The sequence below is a fragment of the Pseudonaja textilis genome, chromosome 2 (genome assembly GCF_049901715.1).
Source record: "Pseudonaja textilis isolate UNSWEBS1 chromosome 2, rPseTex1.2, whole genome shotgun sequence".
NCBI lineage: Eukaryota > Metazoa > Chordata > Lepidosauria > Squamata > Elapidae > Pseudonaja > Pseudonaja textilis.
This window is the reverse complement of record NC_141991.1, coordinates 15,052,818-15,062,875: the sequence shown is the minus strand read 5'-3', so window position 1 is coordinate 15,062,875 and position 10,058 is coordinate 15,052,818. Positions and strand designations below refer to the sequence as shown.

Here is a 10,058-nt window from a genome sequence, read left to right as displayed (position 1 = left end):
ATTTATATAAAACCAAATATTTGTGTCAGCATCTCTGACTTCACATTTGCTGCGCAATTCCATGACATAGTACTAGTAGAAGACAATGAGAGATGAATTGCAAAAATGTTTGGAAGATGCCAGATTAGGAAAGAGAAATTTTGTTCTGCTGGAAGGAGCAGCCAGTTCATGTGGTTTAAACCAACAACGGCAGGTTGTCCTCGACTTACAACAGTTCGTTTAGTGACAGTCGAAGTTACAGCGGCACTGAAGGAAGTGACTTATGACCATTTTTCACACTAAATGACCATTGCAGCATCCCCATGTTCACGTGATTTACATTTGAGTGCTTGACAAACCGACTCACGTTTATGACGGTTTGCCATGTCCCAGGGTCACATGACCCCCTTTTGCAAACTTCAAACATGCGAAATCCATGGGGAAACCAGATTCATTCATAACCATGTGCCTAACAACAGGGATTCACTTAACAAATATGGCAAGAAAAGTCCTAAAACGGGGCAAAACTCACTTAACAAATTTCTCACTTAACAATATAAATTTTGGGCTCCATTGTAGTCGTAAGTTGAGGGCTATATATGTACCACGATCCCTCCTGCTGTAGAACTGTCCAGAAAAACAAAAACACTACATTTTTCCCCCTTGTTTTAACTGCCTGCCACTTTTATTGAACTGTTCAATTATGGATAAACAGGATTGTCGAGATCATAGGAAACAAATTAAGCAGAGTACAACGGAGCAGAAATAGAACCTCTCAGTCTCAAGCACACAAATACACGTAGCAGGTAACACATTGGTAACCTTGCAACCTTCACATTTCCAGACATACTTTTTCACGCCACGGGATTGTGCAATACGGAAGGAAAGATCCAGCACTGAGTTGGCGAAAGAAAGTGAACCGGTTTTGGAAGGATCAGCTCTTCGGATTTTAAAAATGAAAACTAAGCCCCCCCAAAACTCCCAACAATCCCAAAACAATTACAGGTAGTCCTTGATTTACGTCCAGATGCTTAACAACTGTTCAAAGTTCCAACAGACCCTGAAAAAGTAAAAAATCCTGATTCAAAATTCGCATAAACACACATGATCGCATTTTGGATGCTTCGCAATTGGCCTGCGTATAGCTCATTGCAGCGTGCTTGTGGATGCCTGAGCAAGTTAAGATGTTTTTACTTCCAGTTTACTTCCAGAAAAAAAATGGAGATAGCAAACAGTGGATATACTTTATGACCATGGTGTTTGCTTAATAACCGCCACAGAAACAAAATCATAAAATCAGAAGCGGTCACGTAATGACTTGATTAAAGACCCATCACAACTTATAACCATAATTGCAGTTTCGATTATGGTTATAAATTAAGGACTATCTGTAATCCTGGAGAATAGAGAATAATCTATAGATGTACTTTGAAAACTGGTGTGTGTGCCTTTGTGTGAAGTGTGTGATCAGCGTCCAGTGCAAATAGAAAGTTGATTGCTTACTTTTGCATCTTTTGGGCATAATGGATTACTCAAACTATCAAATGCAATTCATAGCCTTGATTCAAGATACAATAAAAGAAGGAGAAAGGATGAATGAGAAGCGTCAGGGAGCACAGGATGTTAGACTTGTAGGATACAGTGAAGTTATAGTGGAAATAGGGAACTTGAGTATTTGGGCATCTAAAGTGTATTGTTTGGAGAATAAGGAGTAGATCAGAAATCCACCAGACAACTGCAGGCAGGGGCACAAGGCCCTTTAGACAGACAAGCGGTAATTGGGGTGAATTTGGGGCTGCACATTCCATACAGTAGTGAGAAGGTGACGCAAGACTTGGTCCTTGCCCCGAGCCTGCCCTCCATGCATAGCTTGCAGCTTCTTGCGTGTCTGAGCCTCCACCTCTGCGGACAGATTCCCCTGTGAGCCCAGAGCCTAGAGAAGAAGAAGAAAAAAAATCAAGGTTGTTCCAAAATAATGAGAAATGAAACACTCATACAGGTAGTCCTCGAATACCAACAGTTCATTTAGTGACGGCTCAAAGAGTAATGTGGTGGCTGTTGAGGTAATTCCCCATTAGGAGAATGAGCGTATACAGGGAGATGTAGTGAGAGAAGTGTTTGAATAATACACACACAGCACACAGATACACTGTACAGTTAATGTATGTTTTTACTTTCAATAAACGTTTAAGCAAAGTCCACACACAGTCCAAGTCATTCACCGGTAAAGCAGTCAGTGTTCAGTCCAGGGATAATCCAATAACAAAGTCCAGTATCAAAAACAGTTCAGTAACAGACTTACATCAAATCCAAGAATAACAGTCAGTAGGGAAAAATGGAGGAACGGCAACTCTTTCCAACAGAAGGAAACAGAAATTCACTCACACTCTCTTCTGAGACTTCCTGAGACTAAACAACCCAGGTTTCTGGTTCCATCTTATGGCCATTTGCAGAACCACACCCAATTGCAGTTTTAGGCATTTACTTAAAGATACAGTATTAAAATGTCTATCCTGGTTTATATATTTCCATCCCAAATAGCTCTTAGGTGACTCACATTCCTAACAGTGGCCTAGAGGTGGAGCACTCGCCTCACAACCAGGAGGCTGTGAGTTCGATCCTAGGTAGAGGCAGATATTTCTCTCTCTGGGCACAATGGGAATATATCTGCTGAACAAAACTGCATTGGCAACAGGAAGGGCATCCGGCCAGCAAACACTCTGCTAGCTCCATTCAGTTGCCCAGACTCCACCCTGCAAGGTTTTATGGGGTCATTAAAAGATGGTTTAGTGACAGTTCTAAATTACAGTGGCACTGAAAAAAGTGGCACGACCATTTTTCACAGTTACAAGCCATTTTTCACAGTTACAACCTTTGCAGTATCCCCATGACCAGGTGATCAAAAATTCAGACACTTGGCAACTGGTTCATATTTATGACTGTTGCTGTGTCCCAAAGTCATGTGACCCCCCCCCCTTTTGCGACTGTCTGACAAGCAAAATCAATGGGGAATCCAGATTCACTTAAGAACCATGTTACTAATTTAACAGCTGCAGTGATTCATTTAACAAATGTGGCAAGAAAAGTCATAAAATGGGACAAAATTCACATAACAAATTTCTCACTTAGCAACATAAATTCTCAGCTTAACTGTGGTCGTAAGTCCAGGACTATCTTTATACACTTGGGACCAGAATTTGAGTTATACATTATTGTGGTCATAAACCGAGATACTCTGTGTGACCTGACTCTGTTTTGTAACTGTTTTTACAATGGTTGCTAAACAAATCACTGATGCTGCAACCTGTCCTAAATTTAGCCAAATGCCTGAAATGCAACCATGTGATTGCAGGGGTTGTGTAACAATTGTAATTTTGAGCACTGATCACAAGTAACTTTTTGCGAGTCTGTTGTAACTTTAAACAATAGTTAAGAAACCAGCCATAAGTGGAGAACTACTTGTACTTTAAATTTGTGCTGTTCCAACTTAACAGCTGGTGACGCAATAAGACAACACAAAAACCACTGCTCAATAAGAAAGAATAAATACCACATTTTTGAAAAATCGTATTCTGTCAACAACATTTGTAGTCTTGCTTGAGAAAGCAGTACTGCCTTCTGAGCTTTCCAGGGTGGAAATCTAATCTTTATAGCCCACAGATTTAGGGATAATCTTGAAACATTCCCAGATTGGCTCTACTGTTTGGTGAAGTGAGGTGGGCAACTTTGACAGATGATTTGAGCAGACAGGAAAAAAACAGTGAAGGGTTATATTTTGTCAGTCTTCCCAGATAATACAACCAGATGAGCTCATTCTATTTAATTGTAAGGCTACATTAACATAAATGTGTAAGTCTGAAAGTGCAAACTTCCCACCACCATTTTTAATGCTTGATTTGAGTGGGTCTTTCCTACGTTTCTTTCCTCTGACCATTAGGCCATTGTGGGCTCCTACTTCTCTTGTCTGGTTCTTTACAAGGCAGCATCTCTTCCCTTCACACCCACCCAAGGTCACCCATAGATTCCATTACATCTTTAGATGCGTTTCTATCCAGGAACTTATTTGTATTTTGTTTTCAAGGTGGCCAGGTTATGGTCTTACATCCCTTGACTTCAATAGAAAGCAAAACATTTTGGGCTCATCAAATATCTTATCTCAAAAACCTTGATCCTGATGCGAAACACCCTGTCTTAAACGGCAATAGAAATTGTAAAGGCTTGCCTCAACTCCAGACCTCCGTACCACCCTTTTCCCCTTCCTCCTCTCCAAAATTCTCACCAGGCTTCTTAGAAGCTCCGACTCCATCATCCACATCTCCTTCTCATCTTTTATGTACCTCCCCACCCTTCCTCTGTGTTTCATCCTGTTTTTTCATCGCTCCAAGGCTAAGTAAAGGCCCCAACTCCTCCATCTCACCGCCTGTTGTTTTTGCTGGAATTCTCTCTCACGTTCCAAGCGATACTGCTCAATTTCAGCCTGGGCTTCTTCCTTGGCCTGCTTCAGCCGCCTGGCCTTTCCTGGGAGGGAAAAAAACAAGTCCAAGGACAAAGCAGGAATGACCTTTCAAGGCCCAGAATTCCTCATTAAAAAAAAAACCCTGCCATTCCTCTCCACGAGAAACCGAAGGAGGCTGCCATTCTCCCCCTGAGAACATGGGTAGCTTGTTGGTCAGCCTCCACCCCACTTCCAGCATCTTTCCCTATCAACCTGGAGCGCCAACTCACGTTTTCGAGCCTCTGCCACCTTCTCTGCAGCCCTCTTCTCTGCCTGCAGCAGCTGCTGAATTCCCTGGGTCTGGCTGGCCATATTTCTGTAGCAATAGATGCGTAGCAACGATGCTGCAAGCGGCTCCGGTGATGCCTTCTGCTTCCAGCCAGAGTGGGTACCACTTCTCAGCAAAGCACTTCAAGGTCCTAGTGCCCAACTGCTCCAGCGTTTCTGCTGCTTAATTGTTGGCAAGATACAAGTTGTCCTCAACTTACGGCGACAATTGAGCCAAAATTTATGTTGTTAACCGAGACATTTGTTAAAGTGAGTTTTGCCCCATTTTACATTTGTTTTTCTTACCACAGTTGTTATGTGAATCACTGCAGTTGATAAGTTAGTAACCCAGTTGTTAAGTGAATCTGGCTTCCCCATTGACTTTGCTTGCCAGAAGGTAGCCAAAGGTGATTACGTGACCTTGGGACACAGCAATGGTCGTAAGTATAAACCAGCTGCCAAGCATCTGAATTTGGACATGATCATGGGGCTGTTACTTAGGTTGTATGTGTGAGAAAAACGGTCATAGGTCACTTTTTTCGGTGCCGTTGTAACTTTGAACAGTCACTAACTGTTGTAAATCAAGGACTTCCTGTACAAGTTTGCTTCGCTCTAGGGATTTGAATATGTGTTTAGTGTAGCTGTCATCTGTCCTAATTAGCAGACAAAGCCAATCAGGTTAGGACACCAGGATGTCTCACTTAAGAGCCAAACAACAACATGGTGTTCAACATTAATGATGTTACTGACATGATCATTTTTCTCCCATCTTCCAAGAAGCTCAGGGTGGCAAGATCCTTCTTTTGTTTCATAACCAACCAGTGAAATATTGCTCCTTGTCTCCCTTCTGGAGAACCGGTAGTGGAAATTTTGAGTAGTTTTGAGAACCGGCAAATCCCACCTCTGACTGGCCCCACCCCCATCTATTCTCTGCCTCCTGAGTCCCAGCTGATCGGCTGGATCTTCTTTGGTTGCCCTGCACAAGAGAACGGAGCTGGAAAGCAGGTTAGTGGGGTGGGGAGGGAATGGGGATTTTACAGTAACCTTCCTCTGCCATGGCCGCCAAGCCACACCACGGCCACCAAGCCATGCCCACAGAACCAATAATAAACAAAATTAAACCTCACCACTGGCCCAGGCCTCATCTTTCTGTCTAAAGATGAGGCCTGGCCCAAGGTTACACAAGGGGCAATTTGATAATAAGACTCACCGCTTCTAGACAAGTGTTTACTAACTTTGGCAATTTTAAGAGGTGTGGACTTCAACGCCCAGAATTCCACAGCCAGCATGCTGGCGAGGAAATTCTGAGAATTTGAAGGCTACAATCTTAAAACTGCTGATGTTGAGACCAAGTGTCACACTGCATCGCTCCTGGAATAAGCAAAATGTTCCTATCTCCATAGGAACTAACATGCATCAGTTCCTGTAATCAGCACAAGAGCCAAGATTATGGGAGGTGCAATCTGAAATATTCTGGGAGAAAAACAGCTCCTGAAAAGGTTGCCAACTCCTCTTAACAACTATGTTTAAAATTGTTATTAATTAAAGCAGGGGTGTCCAACCTTGACAAACTTTAAGACTTGTGGACTTCAACTCCCAGGGAATTCTGGGAGTTGAAAGTCCACAAGTCTTAAAGTTGCCAAGGTTGGACACCCCTGAATTAAAGTAAACCCAGCATGCATTTTTTCATAAGCCTTCTTATACTTTATCAATTCTAAAATGTCTTTACACATCAGGTGGACACATTGTACTTACTAGAGATAAATCACTGGATTAGAAACCTTCATTGTTGGTTTTACTTTCAGTTATATGTGAGTAGAACAGGGTATCTAATCTAAGCCAGGCTAATGCCTAAGGTTCCATAAAACCTTAGCAAAACAGGAAGTAGATTTACGGCATATTTTATTTTATTAAAATTTGTATGGTGTCACTTAAGAGTGATTCCAGGAGGCTTAACAAAAATAAAACTCCAATACAAAAGCCAATAAACCTATTCCCATGGTGACAACTGTCAAACCAATCACTTGATGGGCTCCTATCACAGTGGGATCCCCAGGCCCATCAGCAAAACTACTTCAGGCCTTTTGAAGATGTGCCCAAATGTATTTCTGGAGGGATATCTATGGAGAGTCTCAGTCATTCAGATCACGGTTGTCCCAAAGGTGCTTTACCAAGAGGCAATGGATTTTGTTGTTTTTCTTTGAAGATGTTTCGCTTCTCATCTGAGAAGCTTCTTCACCTCTGACTGGATGGTGGGGAATGGGAGGATTTATATTCCTTTCAGACAGTTGGTAATTTGCATTCTTTTAGAGTTGTTGAGGACACTTGGAGGTTTATGTGTCCTCAGGGCTACCTGAGTAGTCATCTATCTCCAGTCTACTACACAGTCTTTTCAACAGTTCCAAGAAGTCTCCACACCCATTTGCACTACTCGGGTGACCCTGAGGGCATGGATAGACCTCCAAGTGGCCTCAATGTGGTCTAAATCCAAGTTTCTTCCCATGTGGTCATCCCAAAGGTGCTTTTTTTCCACCCCCAACAAGCAACTGGACTTTCTTGTTTTTCCTTGAAGACATTTCGCTTCTCATTCAAGAAGCTTCTTCAGCTCTGACTGGATGGCGGGGAATGGAAGGATTTATAACGACAAGCTGACTGCAAGAAATATAAATCCTTCCATTCCCCACCATCCAGTCAGAACTGAAGAGGCTTCTTGGATGAGAAACTAAACATCTTCAAAGAAAAACAAGAAAGTCCAGTTGCTTCTTGAAAAAAAAAAAAAGGACCTTTGGGACATTCTGGAGTGATGATGTTCTACAGGGAAGGGGTTACCACAGAAAGGCCCTTTTTCTTTTTTTTAAAAAAAACAAGTTTTATTGATTTTACAAACAAACAAACAAAACAAAACATCATTAAACATTAAAAACATAAAACCTCTTTCCATTGTAAATTTTTACAAGGCAGGTAACACATTGTTTTATATCACATACTTATAATTTATCCCATTTCCATATAAACACGTAAATTCCCTTTACCAAATTCCACATTGTTTCTCTTTAATCATTATTCAATTATATTTCCTTTCTAATTTATCTGCTATTCAATCATCACATTTATATTTTCCTCTGGCTTGTTTGTAATTGTTCTCATCTAGTCTTCCTCCGAGATTTTATTATTTAATTCTTAATTGAACACACACACATAAGACATAAACATAAAAACATAAAACTTTCTTTTAGAAAGTAACTTGGCCCCAGATTACCTCTTTTTGTATGGACTTCAATTGAATTCATGCTCTTCTTATATACCATTACCTATCTTGTTTACCATTCTATATCTATTATATAACTCCTCTCCACTTTTCCCTTGTCTTAATTCTGTTTTATATATTTAATCTTGCTTTAAAGAAAAATATTTTTATATCTTTTGTCCATTTCTCCATTTACATCTGTCTCATTTCCAATATGAAAAAGAATAGTTTCCCCTGGAATCACTAATCAGAGTATGATGCCTTTCTATCATTCCCCTAAATTAAAATTTAAAATAACACCTAAATCCCAATCAGTTTCTGCTTAGTACATTCTATTTCAAAAACCAATACTACAATAATAAATCCATAACAGTCAACACATTAATCCATTAAACTCTATATTTAAACTAATATTTTAGACATTCCCTTTAGTATTTTATTGAAACTTAAAATCATTCATTATTAAACATTTTAAGGTTATACCTTAATATTTTAGTCTTTTATTAGATCTTAAAAAGTTCTGATTATCTACTTATAATACAAATACCACTATTACAATACTCATGTGTACTTTGCAGAATCCCCTTTTTTTTAAAGAAAAAAACCCCATACATTACCCATTATCCCTAAAAAAAATTTTCTTTTCTCCATCTTGTTTTATACCTTTGTAACTTTTTTCCCCCTTTTCCCTTTCCTTCTTAGCCCGCCTAAACTTTTTACCCCCTCCTCTCCAAACCTCTGCCTTCTTGGTTTCCCCTTTCTGTTGCATTCCTCTTTCCTTTTGCTTTCTAGCATTCTGTTGTTTTTGCATCTTATTTTTCTCTTTTATAAATATTTTTTTTATTTCTTAAGTCCTTCCTTTTCGCTCCTCTCTTTCTTCTTTCTTTCTTAGTCACACCATTTAGTTCATTAAAAATGGCTCCTTCTTCCTCGGCTTCTTCCAGCTGTTGTTTAATTTGCTGACACATGACAAGCACCATATCTAGGAAACAAAGGGATTCTCCCAAAAAATCTTTGCCTTCTTTCCTTATCTTTAAATATTGTTTTTTTAGTTCATCAAGAGATAGAGCCATTTTAAACTGTTTCTTCTTCTTTTTCTGTATCCTCTTATTATTATTAAGCCAATCAGTTATTTCCAAACTTAAAACAGTTCCCAAAAGTCCCAAAATCCCAAAGTCATCAAACAGTCCAGGCAGAGTACAAACTTCTTCTTTTTACAATTTCTCTTCCAGGGGTGAAGTCAAATTAGGGAAAGAAAAAACGTCCAGTCTGTGCTTTAAATCTTTTTTACAATTAATTTCTATTCTCTTTATCTTCAAGGCATCTCCTCCAGCAAAGTCTTAGAATAAAAATTTTGTTTTCCAAGCCTCTCCCTTCCCACTTATAACAAAGGAGTTTAGGTTTTACCTTCTATTAAAAAGCAGGTTTTCCTTGTCCATTTGTTAATTCCATAAGGGAGGGAGAGTAACTTTCCCTTTTCATCACTTTTCTTCGCCACTGAAAACATCGATCGGGAACACTGTAGCGTCCAGAAAAAAACCAATACTTTCCCAGGTGTCGAATATCTCCTTAAAGTCCCAGTTCGACCAAGAAAAAACTTTTGTTTTAAAACTCCTTCTTCTTCCTCCTGCACATTCTTTATCCAGTTGCCAGCTTCTTCATGGCGGCCATTAAGACCGCCGCTCCACCATCTTGAGAGAAGGGGGTTATTGCCGGCTGGGGAGGGGGTTTGCGATACCTCTCAACCCCTGTCCAGATCCCCCCTATCTTCAGCTGCCCCAACAGGGCAGCCTTAGCCTCCAAATCTGTCAGGATCGGAGGCACCAAGGCGGCTAGCACAGCAGGGATCGCGGAGAAACACGAATCCCTGTTGTCACCGAAGCCGACAAACCCAGAAAGGCCCTTTTTCTTGATCCCAACAGATGGATCTCCTTAAGAAAGTCTGATGGGTCAGGTATAACTCTGAAATGATGACTTTTCAAATAACCTGGCCAGAGGCCAGGTAGGGCTTTAAAGGTGACAACCAGGCCAGCACCTTGAATTGGACCAGGAGACAAATCAGCAGCCAAT

The 10,058-nt window shown here is 40.5% G+C and overlaps 1 protein-coding gene across 1 annotated transcript; it reads right to left on the bottom strand.

The window, feature by feature from the left end:
* Positions 1-642: 642 nt before the first annotated feature.
* ATP6V1G2 (ATPase H+ transporting V1 subunit G2) lies at positions 643-4,885 on the bottom strand. Its single transcript, XM_026720089.2, has 3 exons — positions 4,705-4,885; positions 4,397-4,497; positions 643-1,912 (listed from the first exon to the last, which is right to left on the bottom strand). Exons 1-3 carry the CDS (start codon positions 4,784-4,786, stop codon positions 1,739-1,741), a joined length of 357 nt encoding a protein of 118 aa, XP_026575874.1. The 5' UTR covers positions 4,787-4,885; the 3' UTR covers positions 643-1,738.
* Between the last annotated feature and the right edge of the window lie 5,173 nt (positions 4,886-10,058).

Excerpts from the sequence above, each read along its gene's own strand:
- ATP6V1G2 (XM_026720089.2), bottom strand. The coding sequence starts at position 4,786 with ATGGCCAGCCAGACCCAGGGAATTCAGCAGCTGCTGCAGGCAGAGAAG. Across the intron at positions 4,498-4,704 it reads GGTGGCAGAGGCTCGAAAAC|GAAAGGCCAGGCGGCTGAAG; the intron begins GTGAGTTGGCGC and ends TTTCCCTCCCAG. Across the intron at positions 1,913-4,396 it reads TCCAGCAAAAACAACAGGCG|GCTCTGGGCTCACAGGGGAA; the intron begins GTGAGATGGAGG and ends CTTCTTCTCTAG.